This window comes from Vigna radiata, chromosome 2, assembly GCF_000741045.1.
Source record: "Vigna radiata var. radiata cultivar VC1973A chromosome 2, Vradiata_ver6, whole genome shotgun sequence".
NCBI classification, from domain to species: domain Eukaryota; kingdom Viridiplantae; phylum Streptophyta; class Magnoliopsida; order Fabales; family Fabaceae; genus Vigna; species Vigna radiata.
The window spans coordinates 558740-574619 of record NC_028352.1 but is presented as its reverse complement, the minus strand read 5'-3'; the positions used below and the strand labels follow the sequence as shown (position 1 = coordinate 574619).

Sequence of the window (15880 nt, the reverse complement as noted above, 5' to 3'; positions counted from 1 at the left end):
ATATATATATATATATATATATATATATTTGTTGCGTTTAGGTTAAGTTGTAATCTTGTTGGTACTAAGCAAACACTAGCGCAGTTCAAATGATTAATCTATTATCCCTATGATTTTCCTACGGTTTTACCTTTCTTCTATTTCAATTCTCTACCCTAGGTTTAGCTCCTTTAAGAAAATGTATCTAAATGTAAATATTACTTCAACGAAAAGCAAAATACTTCGCATACACAGTACACAAGTCGACCTTTTGTTTTTACAGGTCCTATAAAATTCAATAACGATTTGGTCTCACAAAAAGAATGGCAGTGTCACAGAAAGGTTAGTTTTTACTCGAAAAGTGTAATGCTCAAATATAGGCGTAACTTTTACACACTTATATTTTAGTTATAAACCATCTGGTAAAATCCTGTATCGATGACAAAGCTGTCGGAATTTGGCCTAGTAATGCAACGAGACCAACAGATTGTTCAGCAATTTCACTTTAGTTGTTTGGTTATAATGGTGATAAGGGGCACACAAACACAATAAAAAAAGTTATATATATATATATATATATATATATATATATATATATATATATATATATATATATATATATATATATATATATATGTGTAGCATGAGAGACATTGGTAGATAAAACGATTCACCGCAAAAACTAAAACCAAAATCTCCGGAATTTACTCTATGTAAAGACAACGTCTTTACAAAACACATTCAATACCAAATAGAATTGCTCAAGCACAACTATAAAGGCTGAATATCGAAAGCATACGGATGAAAACTATCATGAAATTGCCAATTTCAACGCTAACTAGAATTATAACTCGAAACAATAGCCCTTATTTGCATGTTTCAACTTGCACCTAATGAGTTAAAAACAAAATTGTATTTCTAAATGAATGCCACAAATACATTGACTAACGCATGCATATAAACGAATAACAATTTCAGGCATGGACGCTCTGACTGCAGAAAATTGTGGGTTAAAGTGGAACTATGACAATTGTTTAAAAAATCTTTCAGTGCTTAGGTCGTCTATCTAATCTTAAACTACATTTGGAGGATCTTACTTCCCTAATATCACACACACAAAAAAAAAAAAAAAAAAAAAAACCTTCATATTTGCTGTCAAACCACGTAAAAGACATAGCCACTCGTTAAGTACTCAAATAAGGGTCATACTATTTTTTTTTTTTTGCAAACAGCACCTAAAAAAAGCATACCAGCAGACTAGCAAGATTAGTGGATTTGATTGATGGCCATGACCTAATATTGCATAGTTGAATTAGAAAACTTTATATATCCCTAGTGACAATACAAAGATGTTCTAATTCAAAAAGGCGATATGAAGCAGCAAAATATAGAAAATTTCTACAATTCCAATTCTTTGATCATTTACTCTATCTTCGCCCAGCAACAGAGCTAAACGAAGCATGTGCAGACAACTCAAACACTATCATTTTCACCTCAGCCTTCACCTTATGCCAAATAAAATTGGCCGTGTCAACTGGCCCACATGATCACTTCAGAAACAAATGAGAAACTTGATAATTGCCTGTGTCATGATACAAGAACTTGGTGTTGATAACACCATGTCAGCTAAACTTTTAATTTGACGCAAAATGTAACAATGCCAATGTCTGACATTATTCATGCCAGGAACAGAAAAACGTTTCAACTCTTTTTACCTGTCACACTTGGAAATGTTAAATACATTTTATAGTTGCATGATCAAACCATTTAATAAAAATCTCTTTCTACCAACCCAGAATGCCTAAAGCAAATGGCAAGGTTTGATTACCTTCATGATGAGAGAGATGTATGATTAAAGGCATCTAAAACGCAGCTTCAGCACCAAGCCATATAGAGAACTATAGTGCTCAAAAAAATTTAAGCTCATCACCAAAACTATAAGTTAGAATCAGTTATCAATAAACTAAATATCTTAAATACTGAATGTGACAACCGAACAGTATTAATATGAAACACCAGGAACCAGCTGCCATAAAAGTTCAGACAAATTTTCAAAAGGAAACATTAGCAACCAGACATTACTGTGTAAATCAATAAAATGCCACAGAAAATAATTCAGACAGTATTAAGTCCTACACGACAAGAAATGATTAATAAAAATCATAACTATAATATGCTTTTGACTTCTGCCGTATGAAGACTGCTATCAACTTCTAGCCCAAATCTCTGCAAATTTCATAACAGTACAGCAAGGTTAAAGAAGTGAGTCCCAAACTTCGAAGAAAGACATGGCAAGAGGTTAAGAAATCAGGTTCACAAGAGCTCCAAGAAACATCAGGCCTGTCACAACGTTACATCATAATAATGAAGAGTTAACTAACAGAGGTAAAATCATGATGAAATATCAAATAAACATGTAAAAGGCCATTGTTGGTTTTATGCATGATTACAAAGCTTGAGTATGGATATCGTCATCAAGAAGCATAAACAGAAACAATATAAAAGGAATTTACAAATGTAATCTGCAAAGCAATGCATTCAAACATACACATTACTGTATATACGACAATGAATCAGTCAACCCATAAAAGACAATAGAGGTTTCTTCTTTTTTTAATTCATTTGAAGATGCGACTTTTAGTTTCTGCTCCAATGCACCAAAAAATCATGAAGGAGACCAGACACCACCATAGCTGGAGAAAATACATCCAAGAAACTTTTTGTGCAGATAACAAATACTTACACAGTCATATACCAGTTTTCCCTTTCTCCTGTAAGGGCCCTTCAATCATTCAGAAAAAACCGTGGAACTTAAGTGCAAAGAACATGAATACATTATTTTATATAGATAAAATAGCTTTGTTGGGGGGGTCAGTGGGTAATAGCCTAACACTGCTCAAGATTTTGCAGTAAAATAACAATCTTCGGGGAAAACGAATACATAACAGAATTCCTTGTGATGGTTAAAAAATACAACAAGAATAAAAGCAAATGATGTGCTAACGGAAAAAAAAAAGGTACACAAAAAACACAATAACCATTGACTTGCAGATGAAAATCCAAACTTCAATGAGGTAACACAGCATTTAACTATGAACTTAAAAGTTAATTTTAAAAGCATTAGTGTATTAGTGAGGATTCAAATTAAAAATTCCCATGACCCCACCTGTCTCCAACTAGAAGAATGTCAGAAAAAGCTCATGATTTTCATGGGATGCTCATCTGCTGAAATGGATTTCAAATAAAAACTTTCACGGGTGAAAAGTTCTTTTTCACAAATAAATCTAATTTCAGACAGTTATAAATAATTAGTGTGTTCCATAGTTCAAATAAAAAGATCAAGCCTTATTTCAGTTATGAAAACAAAGAATTGAATGCTAGATCGTAACAAAGTAAAACATGTATATCATATGTTAAGAAAAAATGAAACCAAAATGACATACGCACCTTTTGGAAACCGAAAGACTATTTGAACAAAATCATTTCATCTCTGCCATGAACTTCTCGTACTCTGAGTCAGCACCATATGAAGTCTTCTCAGCTGATGAAGGAGGAGGAGGCACTGGAGGATTTGTGGTCCTAGGTACATTTCCAATGCTAAGGGATTGATCTGTACCATATGCTGTCTTGTCTGCCGATGAAGCAGGCGGTGGAACAAGAGAATTATTGGCCCAAGGCACATTTGCAATGTTGTGGGATTGGTCTGAAGTTGAAACAGGAATGGGGGCGGGAGGGGGAGGTGGAGGAGGAACTGCGTTATAGTAAGGTGGATATCCATAAGATGCAGGATAAGTAGGTTGGGCTGCAGGTGGCATTGATGGTAGCGAGTTACCATATACATTGACTGCTACAGACTGAGTTGAGGTACTACTGTCAGACTGCACTCCGGGTGGGTAACTCTGCTGCACTTCAGTAGAAGTTGCAGGCTGGGATGGGGCACCAGGCGGACCACTCTGCACAGGCGGAGGATATTGAACCCCATATGGAGGCATCGGTTGACCTTGCATAGGTGGATACATGGTTGAACCAGGTGGAGGAGGAGCATAAGAAGCATATGGAGGAGGAACAGGAGGTCCCCATGGCACCGGGGTACCACCGTAAGTCCCAGGAGGAGCAGTCCCAAGGGGGCCACCGGCAGCATACTGTTGGGACGGATAAGCACCGAGTGGCTGGCTTGGAACAGGATAAGTAGGCACAGCAGATGCCGGTGGGCCAGGCGGCACAACAGGCTGAGGAGGCTTACCAGCAACTCTCACTGCAATTGTTCGACCCTCAAGGCGATAACCGTTCATGGCCAATATTGCATTGTTTGCCATTGTTATATCAGCATACTTCACAAAACCGTATCCTTTACTTAAACCCGACATTCGATCCTTGATCACTTTTGCCATGACAATCTCACCAAATTGTTGAAATAATTGGATTAGGCCATCATCATCAAGGCTGGGCGGCAAGTATCCTATGTACAAATTTGTATCATCAATTTCCTTTTTAACAGCAGCAGCCCCTAAGCCAGCTTGAGCCAAACCACCAGCCGTAGCGGAATTGTTAGCCCAAGGAGGATTGCTTCCAGAAGTGCCTGCTCCAATAGCCAAGGTACTGGTTTGCTTTGTTGCAGATTCAGGAACTGAACCACCCAACTCTGCTAGGAAATTCTGATACTCATCATCCATCTTCTTCCCAGTAGCACCCTTCACCGGACAATCTATGCTTGGATGACCACCATCCCCACAGTGTTTACAGACAACTTCACTCTTAAAAGTAGACGTCCTAGTAGGACATGCATATTGGCGATGACCTGGTTCACCACATAGCCTGCAATACTCCTCATCCCTGATCGTACCATTCAACGCAGCTAGTTCCCTAAGCTGTTGCCTCTTGTGCTCATTCAATACCTCATCCACGGGCTGCAAGAGCTTCTCCACCATACCTGCAGCAGCCTCAAGTGACTCGGGCGTCTCAGCCTCTACCAACACATGCAAATCCTCATTCTCCGAAGGGTCAGGCTTCAAATCCCTCTTCTGCTGTAGCCTACCCTCTTTCACTGATCCTTTACCCCGAATCACAATTTTAGCACCAGTTTCTTTCTCCATCCGCTTCTGGGTGTTACCTCTGGGACCAATAATAAGCCCAATGAAATTGTAACCAGGGTATTCTTTCATCGGTATATAAAGCTTCTTCTGAAGCTTGGGTGGCCTGTAATCTGCAGGTGGCTTGAAGGCAGGGTTCTTCTTTATAATCTGAGATATTATTTCCTGCCTCTCCTTTTGCAATCTCTCACGCGCACGGTATTCCCTAGTGTTAATCCTAATGCCCATGTTATCATATATCGGCTCAGGTGAAGGAGATCGAGCACCTTCGGGGCGATCATCTAAAGGTAAACCTGACTGTAACATTCGACTAATCTCAAGAAGCCTACTGTTCAAAGCCTGAATCTCGGGATCGAATTCAATACCGCCCATGAAATCAGGAAGTTGAATCACCGGCTTGGGCTCGTCGTCAGCCCAACGAGACTTCCTCTTCTTTGGCCCAGACCCCAATTCCCCGCCGCTCTGGCCGCCCTGGTCATTCGATTCAGGCTGCGGATCCCATCTGCTCCGGCGGCGGCGCTTGCTTGTAGTCTCCTCCTCACCACCAGATTGATCCCTGTCAGTGCCACTCCGCGTCAATCCTTCAGATAGCAATGGCTTCGAAAGCTGAGGATGCAATCCGTTATTATCCAAAGCTCCCTGACCATTCTCCGATGGTCTTCCATCACTGGAGCCGTTACCGTTTTCGTTTTGTCCAGTTTCCAATTGGTGTTGTGACGGGTTGTGATACTCTGATGGCGCATGGTTCTGCAGTGAAGGATCGTAGGGATGCAGTGGAGGGAGATTTGGGTTTGAATCGAGAGCGTCCATGGATTGAGAAAGAAGATAAGATTAGGGTTAGGGTTCGAATGTGCGCAGCAGTGTAAAGACCACCAAACCAAGAAGAGTTGAGAAAGAAGATGATTATTGTGATGACTTGTGAAGTGGCCACGTGACTCAGCCGCGTTATATAAGAGACCCGACTTGGATTTGGAGCCCAAATCAATGTGTATGCGATACCCGAATCTGATAATTCGTAAACTTTTTTTTTTTACATTACAAATATAAAAAATTATTTTGTATAATTAAAATTTATAACAATAAATAAATATTTCTAAATTATAATTGATATTATAAATAGAGTTATGATAAAAAAAATCATGTAAGACTGTTATTTAATACTATTAAGAAAATATTAAAATTTCATTTAGCTTAAAAATGAAAAATATAAACTGATTAAAGATATAAAATATTAATAAACATATCTCATATAATTCTGATTGAAAAAATAATAACAGGGTTGAAGTATAATTATTAAAAATACTGTCACTCAAAGTAGTTATTCTAACATGCACAACGAGATAATTATATAAAATAGATACTTTTAAAAACTATTTAAGATTTATAATAAATATTCTTGTTAAATATATATATATATATATATATATATAATATTATTTTAAAATACTATTAAGACTATAAGAAAAATTAAGAAAATCATTAAGTATAGAGATAGAGATATTAGTAATTTTTCCTCTAAATATAGTAAATACGGACTCTAAAAAAAAGATATTAAAGTATCTTAACGATATTTTTTTTTTTCATAATTTAAATTTTGACAAATTATGTTCTGAGGGGATTAGTCTATATTAGATTAGACTTTTAAGATATTTTATTTCCATAATTTACAAATTTTCTAAATGTGTTTGGCTTATCAAGTTACAGCCAGTTTATAACACAAGTGTACATTTATATGTATAACTATTGGGATGATCATTTTTACACATTAGGTGATTTTTTTTTATCAGATAAGATGGTGTATGATAAATGATTAATTAAAAAAAAATAAAAATAAATACTGCTCTCCTGACTTTCATTGCAAGAAAAGCCTTCTGGTCCATAAAATTCACTTTGCAAGAGGAATTCAAAACCCTATGTTCTTTACCAACTTCTGTACTATATGGTAGGTTTGATTTTGTTTAATTCTTTATGAAAGATCATATTTTGGATAGCTTTTTTAAATGATAGTATCTGGATAAAATAATTCATCATGGAGTACAATCCAATTAAAATGTGTAATGAAATGACATAAGTTTTTCCTTTTTCTTAGACTTGTGAAGTTTTTTACTTACAGTTTTTTAGTAAATTGTGTTTAAATAATCTGATATTTCATCTCAAATTCAAACAATCATTTTAAAAAGTCTAAAATTTATTGTTACTTGACAGGTAGCCATCTCTACATAATAAACCTAAAAAAGGTTTAAAACATAAAATTATAATACAATGCATAGCTAGTTGCAATCTCAGATATGGAGTCATCGTGTAGAGCAAACAATACAAATTTGATGAAAAATATATGAGATATTGCTGGTCCTGATCATTTTGACTTCAACTTTTTAGGAAAGAGCTTTAGGCGTGAATTTGGATTGAAAACTTTTTTTACCACCTTTCTGTTATGATAAAAATTTTACCTTTTCTTTATAATTTTTGGAAGAATCATATGCATGCAAACACATCTCTTTAAGCTTAAGAATCTATCTTCTTCGTTTATTATTAATATCAAAGGGATCAAAATTCAAGAATTTTAGGGCCCACAGAGCTTTACGCTCCATCTCCACTAGCTGATGACACGCTTTCTCATAGGCTAACTGAAAAGGAGATAGCCCTATAGTTGTCTTCATTGTCGTCCTGTATGTCCAAAGAGTATCATCCAATTTCTGAGACCAATCCTTCCTTGATGAAGCAACTGTTTTCTCCAAAATCCTCTTTATTTCTCTATTAGAAACCTTAGCTTGTCCATTTGTCAACGGATGATAAGGTGCAACCACCTTATGTCTCACACCATAGTGCTTGAGTACTTTTGCAAGCTGAGAGTTGCAAAAATGAGATCCTCCATCATTAATGAGTACTTTAGGAGTTCCAAACTGGAAGAAAATTTGCTTTTTCAGAAATTTAATAAGAGTGCTAGCATCATTCTTAAGACTAGCCATGGCTTCTACCCATTTACTCACATAATCCACTACCACCAATATATATTCATTATTGAAAGATGGTGGAAATGGTCCAACAAAATCTATGCCCCAACAATAAAAAACTTCAACCTCTAAAATGCCTTGTAATGGCATCTCATGACGTCTTGAGATAGTCCCAGTCCTTTGACACTTATCACAGTTTTTGGCATGATTATGAGCATTTTTAAACATGGTAGGCCAATAAAATCTCGAGTGGAGAACTTTTGCAGTCGTTATTCTCCATTAAAATGACCCTCATAAGGTGAATCATGACAGTGCTAGAGAATTCATTTCCCTTCTTCATTTGTCACACAACGCCTTAGAAGATTATCCGCTCCAATTATAAACAAAAAAGGGTCATCCCAAATAAACTATTTTGCATCATGCAACAACTTTTTCCTCTGTTGTCAATTAAAATCTTCTAGAATTACTCCTGCAACTTTGAAATTAGCCATATCAGCAAATCGCGGCCGTTGTTGAATATATATAAGTATTTCATTTAAGAAAGATTTCCAGATTTCTGTATCCTTACTTATAACTTCACTATTAACCATCCAAGATAAATGATCAGCAATATGTTTCGATGAAAGGAAAATAATGAATAGAAACTATAAATGTGATATGCGACTTCGTTTGACTGAGAGATTTTTTGTATACATTCTAGACAAGAAGATCAAGGAACAATCTCTTACTGTTGAATTAAAGGTAGAAATAGCTATTAAGTTATAAACAATGATCAATATAATTGTGATAGTAAACCGTATTAGCATTTTACCATTGGAAAAAGCATATATAACGCCCATTTGAAGCAAACCCTGAAATTTAATCAGATAGTATTTCTAGTAGACAACAAGAATTGATAGATAAGATGGAGGGTTCTGGACAAGAAAAGCAAGGAATAAGATGTCTCACACTTAAATTGAAAGGCAGAAACAGCTATGAAATCATTTATTTCCCATTAAAGATTATCCTAAAAGAGTTCCAGTTCAAGCAGCCATTTTATATATCGACTAAATTCTGTTCTAAGCCTGTTCTAAGGTTTACCTTTCCCATTGTTTGTTTCTTGTAGACTATTTCCTTTTCAACTTTTAAATGGTTAACTCATTCCAATGAATCAAGTTATACGTGGCTGAATTTGCGTGTACATAAAAGGATGTTATATTAGTACATTTACCTCAATTGAAGTAACTTATGGGATATATCTAATCTAACTATCCTGGAAGGAACACAGTTTCCTTAAATTTTCAAAGTAAACTTTAAAATACCTCTTATAACCTCAGTGATATTTTATTTTCTTGAGCCTCTAGCTCATTTTTAACCCATTTCCCCCTGAAAAAATCAAAGCGACAAAAAAAAATCTGCAATTCACACCTTCCCCCGAAACAATATAGCATACTTGCATTGCCTGAAATAATATAATAACAGTAATACCTCTTGAATGTGAAGTAAATTTCAAGCTAACGTCCTAAAAATGTAGTAAAAGAATAGACAAAGAAGCAGACAAAAACACAATTCATAAAGAAAATAGAAGAGGAACATATAGAGTTCAACCAAGTCAATCAAGTACTGCATTCTTGTAACCATTAAAAATTTGCAAGGGGGCAAAGCAATTGGAAACTTCAATGCAACAAAAAGGTGTGGCAACGGCATCAGAAAGCTTCAGCAGTGTGGATTATAATTCTAAACAATCACTGCTATGAACGAGAACTCATGAAACTAATAATCAAATCATTCTATCACGATTATTATTATTATTATTAAATATTGATACAACTGAGGAATATCATCGGGAAAGACATAAAGTTCAGTTCATAATCATCCCTTTACCATAAGACGGTACAACCAGAAATCAACTCAAGAATCAGAACCATCAAACTTGATCTAACGTGAAGAAGAATCAAGAGAGGGGTTTGGTTTTTTGAGTGAACATGATGACTTGAAAGCCTCAATCTGTGTCTGACATTTGACATAATCTCCCTTGTTCTCTTCCAAACACTTTTTTAAAGCCTCAACATCACAAGCTGAATTTATTTTCTTCACAGTGCTGCTATCCCCAGCTTTCTGATCCATAATCTCCAATTGCAAATATACAGGCTCTGCATTTTACATCAATTAGTAAATAACACAATCAAGATAATAACATTAAAAGTAAAAACATCATAGCAAAACCCATTAAAAATAAACTTTGGAGTTCAAATTATAGAACAAGCAACTGAGTTAGGAAGTCCAGTGTTATGTGACTTGAATTGATTGAAAATAGAATAAACATAAATGTAGTACCGTAATGAAACGCAGTGTAACTGTGAAAACCCTAACCTAACACCGCTTCGGAATACCACTATAGACTCCGGCACCATACGAAACAGAACCCCGTATTCATAATAATTATTTTTAGTTTTTTGTTGCATATATATTTTTTCAATTTTTTTTTTTAAATTGTAGCAATTGTTTTTATTGTGACACTATTTTTAGAAAAAGTAAAGAAAATAGTTACTTTGCACTATTATGATATGTTTTCTTTCTATCGTGTTAACTGTCTTACTATTATTATAGAAATAGTGAGAATAATATATATATATATATATATATATATATATATAATTGGTAACCATTTTTTCTATTTAAGCTTATTTGTCGAAATATAAATGAGAATTTTAGAAGTTATTTAAAACCTTATATAGACAAATACAAAAGGTGTAGTAGTATTTTATTTTTAACTTTAAAAATGATCAACTTCTCTTTCAAAAACAACTTCTTAACTTGATAAACTTGAACATTTACACATTTATAGCTAATATATAAAGAATAACGTTTGCACTGTAATCAATTATGTATAAAATCATTATTCTATTTTAGGGGTAGTTGATTTGAGAAGTGATAGATTTGGATCTTTTAAATTAGATATGAGATTTTAATGAATATTGAATTTTACCCATGAAACAAACTAGAAATAACTTTTTGAGTCTTCATTGCTGAAAAACTACCAGTTTATATTTCAAAGAGCTTCGATGATCATAAATAATAATTCTATATCTTTCTAAAATGCGATGTCAAAACCAAATTTCATTCACCATTTGAAGCTTTAAATAATTACATAATTGGCCATTATTTACAATGAAATAACAAAGTCTAGTGATTAAAGCTTTCTCCTGAATATTACATTCTGGCACATTTTCCCACATCCTATTTTCGATAATAATTACAAATTTTGCAAACACTACTATTTTGAAGCAATGACAGAAAATGCTGAGTACTTATAGGAGTGGAGTTAACCTTGTCTATTTCATATTATAGGGAGAAGAATGGCGTTAGATACACGAATTGTGTGCCAATTATCTACACATCTTAAAGGAAATTGGTCCAACATATTGATAATCATGACTCACATTGTCATAATTTACATGACATGTACACCAACTGTGTGACAACCAAAGATTATGCTCAGAAATAAACAGAAAGCATTGGTGCTCTGGATCACTGGAAACCAACACTGGACAATATAATATGCCCTTTAAACTAGCAGCTACCATCTAAAAAATAAAAACAGAGCAAATCATCATAATGACTAATATCTGTCATGAAAATAGTATTAACAGGGTACTATCACTTGTGAAGTATTTATATAATAGGAACAGTAAGCAATTTAAATGATAACAAATAATAAGAAATCATCACAATTACCTTGGTCAATTGCTGGAGCTACCAAGATCAAAGTCCATGGTGTAATCGTACTCAATTGTTGGAATTACAGAAGCCATAAATTTTAGGAATAAGAATAGGTACCTACAGAAATAAGAATATGTGATTATGTCATCTCATATATATCCACACCCGCGTATAAATCATTACGAACAAGTACTTCATTTTAGATTCATGAACTAGAAGAAAGGGGGTAAAGTCCATATCTAATGGCTATACATCTGTGAAACTAAAAATGGTAAGGAATATTTGTGTTGTTGAAGCCACGACATGGCGTATCAGTACTCATAATATGGACGAATTATTTCTACACATGAAAGAAATATCTTAGGAAGAAAGGGTTCACTTGTCAACTTCAGGCTCAACCCCACGTGACATCAAGACATCAATGATTTTCTTCATCACTGCTCCATGTCGACATGGATGAATAGATGCATGCTTCCCAGGCAAGTGAGGATGGTCTTCAATTGTTACCTGCCATAATTTTAGTTACACATTGTGAGAAGTAAAGCGAGAGGGCCTTTATTATGTGAGAAACTGATAATAAAAGGCTATCTATCCATCCATCCATCCATCTATCTATCTAATATCTCACCGTTTTGCGAGCATGGTCTTGACTAACATCTTCAAGGACAAGTTCTGGTTGCAAAAGCATTCTTGCCTGCCAACGAAAAGAGATGGAATTACTATATTATTTACAAAGTTCCCAAGGTATAGCTGGAAATGGTGAGAGGTTTATATGTCTCTACAACTATTTCAACTAAAAAATAAATCATCAAACAGTCAAATGAGAGTACAGTATGACAAGAAATTTCACAGGTTTCGAGTTTGATTTATGTCAGCAACGTCTTCATTTTTACAGCGCCAATTAGTTCATATAGATAACAGAGGGACACACAGATTATTCATTCCGTATTCATAAAACTTTGAAGAGTACATTCATTTTCTGTCGTCCACAAGTAACCAATAGGATCATTTTTTTGGTTACCTATTCCATGCTTTATATCAGTAATTCTAGTCCTAGCTCAAGTAGCTTTGCCACAGTCCTCCAATAGATAATTCAAACATGACTAAATTATAGTTACAAGGATCAAGTGAATAAAACAAACCTCATCATACCCAGTAAGCCATACTCGTGGTGTTTGATAATATTTATCATACCTGCAAAATGAGCACCTTTAAAAATCATTGCCAGAAAACTATTTAATTCTACTATAACACAAGGTTTTTTAGAGCGGGGTAGGGTTGGGAGGGGAGGGGGGCGGAAATAGGGAAGGGGTAGAGAGACAGAAAACAGTGTTAGAGAACAGAGATAAAGAGATAGGATAAGATGTCTTTGAAAATAAAAATTTATAGAACTTCTGATGCTGCTGTACGCAGAAACATTTAAAAAAGTAACCCTGTTTGCTGACGTTTGACATTTATAATTCTTAGAAACAAGCGTTTAAGTTTAAAAATGCTTCGGCTTTTGTTTCCAAATTAATTGTTCATAACTAATATTTTTTTGAAATTGTCAAAATCTTTTTAAAAGAAGAGGCAGAACCAAACTAATAATGAATTTCACATACCAAAGTTTTCCTGATATCATCATAAATAGCAACTTTGTGGAAGCAACCATAATCAGAACATCAAAGAGAAACCATAGAGATACATGAAGATATTGACGTCATGAAACATTTATAATGTAGTGGGATACCATTTATAAGCCTAGTTGAGGGTTAAAAGTATAGACCAGAATGCATAAAATGACAAACATGAAAAATCATATTGAAACTCATCTTACGTGATGCTGACATCATAAGTTCGGGTTCGTAGAATATTATCGTCATCAGGTTCATGAGCTACTAGATACGTGGACTGAAGAGTGGCCTCCCATTAACATAAGAACAAATAGTTACAGAAGTCACATTTCTTAAATCAGTATCAAACAAATAGAAGGGATAATTAAAAATACATCGTTAAAAGAATAGATAAAACGAATGGAAAATTAAATGAAATATTACGACAAAATATGTACATAAAACACCAAATAAACCCTCAGGTACATCATGGCCCAGGCCTACTAACTTAAACACTGGAAAGGGTTGGTAAAACAGTCAGTTAACCAAATTATTTTCCTCAACCATCACACTTTCAAGCAATAATGAAGAGTTGAGTAAGTATGTCCAATTAAAATGTGGTTCTACAGTCATACTAAATGCTGAAAGCGGATCTAATCATGCATTAACATTAAGCTATTTATTTGACATGATGTACCCTGAAACAAATGGGTTTGGTGCATACCATGGTTGGTCAATATGCATGATCCTCCAGATTTCAATTCAAGGAGTCAGTAAAGGACTTGGGCACTCACGCTTACAGATTGTCAATTAGTATATGGCAACTGAATTTGAATAAAGGCTTTCAGCCAGTAGAGAAGTATGCAGACTTCTCAAAGGATGGCTATAAAAATAGACACGGTAGTAAATACAAATAAAAGACAATATGAAAATTATTCTGAAAAAGTATGGACACCAAAAATCTCAAATGTATCCGCAGCAGCAGCCACATAACTGCTATTAGGACCTCTCCTCCCAACTTCTTTCCTTAAATATCTATCTTTGACACTATTACATCTGACAATAGCAAACTATATTTCCTTCATTTGATTCAGTAAAATTTAAAAATCAAGTCCCAAGTAGAAGTAGAACGATTAGGAAACATAACCTCTCTTCTGAAAAAGCAGTATCAACTTACAGGATCATTTTCGATAACATTGCAATTATCATCAAAGTCTGCCATATCCGGAATATCGTCGTCATCCTCAGCTCCCATGTAAGAAGGAATTTGCTTAATAGAACTCTTTTTGCTGATTTCTAGGCTTTCCATGGAAGGTAAATTATCATCCTCATCAGATTTGTTTTCTTGAAAAAAAAAATGTAAAAGCATAAGCTATGAGGATTAAAGCCAAAGCACAATACACAAGCCACCAGTTCAACAGCAATGCATACCTTTAGGTTTCCCATGAGTTGCTAGCCAGCCATCATTATCATCACCATCAAGCAGAACTTCCCCTCCGGAAGCTTCGTATTCTTCTTCAACAGATGCAGCCCTCCGAAGACAAGGCACTGTTAAGTATTAAGCAACTCCAAAAATCAGTATGATAATGAAACAAAACATTCAAGATCTTACTGCTTGCTTTTAGTAGAGGAAAACAAACATCAGAGACCAAAAAACACGCATGACGTGGAGGCATTCTATACTCAGATCTTAATCATACCGTTTCTAGTGATCAATATCTGTTTCTCAGGTGGCAAGTATGGCTTCCTCTTCCCTGGCTCACCCGATTCCCTATTACAACACAGAACCACACAAATTAACAGCTGGTAGGAGCCTACATACTAGAGCATATTCCACATTTACTAATACAAAATGAAAAAAAGAAAACCCTTTGCTACAGGACATCCTCAAAGAGTACCATACGCTTCTACAATATCATTCAAGCTGTGCAGTCGAAATCCCTTTCAAAAGGAGCAACTTTTGGGATAAAATAGGCAGGATGAAATTAAATACCCAATACCCATAACCAGAAAAGACGAAGAAAATTGAAAATTAGACAAAGGGAGGAATTGGTATTACCAGGACCAGGTGGGGCATTTGGCAACGAGATTATCGCCGGCGGTAACAAACTCGGAGACACTGAGAACACCCTTTTCTTTGAAGGCGGAAACGGTTCGCGGGCCAGTGATCCTCTCGACGGTGCCTTTGAAAGCTTCGTGAAGCTTCTGAGACAGAACCATCTCTTCCTCCAACTAAGGATTTTGGGAAATTGAAAAGGAGATTGAAGGAGGAAGAGGTAAGGGTACGAGGAAGAAAGGTTTTTGAGATTGTCCCTTCAACAACACGTTCCCTTTGTCAACACCTCATCGAATTGAATACTATTGCTGAAAATGTATATTTATAACATCACACAAAGGGGCAAGGGCATCATCATGTAACACTGATTTCCTCTCCGAATATTTATTATTATCTTTTAGTAAATAGTTTACATAGGAAAAAAAAACCTTAATTTCGGTAATATATGACAAGATAAATTTATAACAAAAATATATCATTAGTTATATTTTTGAAAAATCGTTATAG

General features: G+C 35.0%; 2 protein-coding genes across 5 annotated transcripts; both read right to left on the bottom strand.

Moving 5' to 3' along the window:
* Positions 1 to 1283: 1283 nt before the first annotated feature.
* Positions 1284 to 6001, bottom strand: LOC106756152 (splicing factor-like protein 1). Of its 2 annotated transcripts, none has more exons than XM_014638445.2 (2): positions 3427 to 6001; positions 1284 to 2319 (listed from the first exon to the last, which is right to left on the bottom strand). In XM_014638445.2, the coding sequence occupies exon 1, from the start codon at positions 5877 to 5879 to the stop codon at positions 3459 to 3461; it is 2421 nt and encodes an 806-aa protein (XP_014493931.1). In that variant the 5' UTR covers positions 5880 to 6001; the 3' UTR covers positions 1284 to 2319; positions 3427 to 3458. The 2 variants fall into 2 exon arrangements, with proteins under 2 accessions (XP_014493931.1, XP_014493932.1); XM_014638446.2 differs by having other exon boundaries at positions 1284 to 2205.
* Positions 6002 to 9776: 3775 nt separating this feature from the next.
* On the bottom strand, positions 9777 to 15695 carry LOC106756287 (autophagy-related protein 3). 3 transcript variants are annotated; one of them, XM_022776958.1, is made up of 10 exons: positions 15377 to 15695; positions 15018 to 15088; positions 14749 to 14865; positions 14495 to 14661; positions 13542 to 13627; positions 12868 to 12919; positions 12354 to 12419; positions 12105 to 12232; positions 11741 to 11842; positions 9777 to 10155 (listed from the first exon to the last, which is right to left on the bottom strand). In XM_022776958.1, exons 1-9 carry the CDS (start codon positions 15535 to 15537, stop codon positions 11746 to 11748), a joined length of 945 nt encoding a protein of 314 aa, XP_022632679.1. In that variant the 5' UTR covers positions 15538 to 15695; the 3' UTR covers positions 9777 to 10155; positions 11741 to 11745. The 3 variants fall into 3 exon arrangements, with proteins under 3 accessions (XP_022632679.1, XP_014494143.1, XP_014494144.1); XM_014638657.2 differs by lacking the exon at positions 9777 to 10155 and adding an exon at positions 11319 to 11589 and having other exon boundaries at positions 15377 to 15694; XM_014638658.2 differs by lacking the exon at positions 9777 to 10155 and adding an exon at positions 11319 to 11589 and having other exon boundaries at positions 13542 to 13615; positions 15377 to 15693.
* Between the last annotated feature and the right edge of the window lie 185 nt (positions 15696 to 15880).

Excerpts from the sequence above, each read along its gene's own strand:
- LOC106756152 (XM_014638445.2), bottom strand. The coding sequence starts at position 5,879 with ATGGACGCTCTCGATTCAAACCCAAATCTCCCTCCACTGCATCCCTAC.
- LOC106756287 (XM_022776958.1), bottom strand. The coding sequence starts at position 15,537 with ATGGTTCTGTCTCAGAAGCTTCACGAAGCTTTCAAAGGCACCGTCGAG. Across the intron at positions 14,662-14,748 it reads AACTCATGGGAAACCTAAAG|AAAACAAATCTGATGAGGAT; the intron begins GTATGCATTGCT and ends TTTTTTTTCAAG. Across the intron at positions 12,233-12,353 it reads AAGACCATGCTCGCAAAACG|GTAACAATTGAAGACCATCC; the intron begins GTGAGATATTAG and ends AAATTATGGCAG.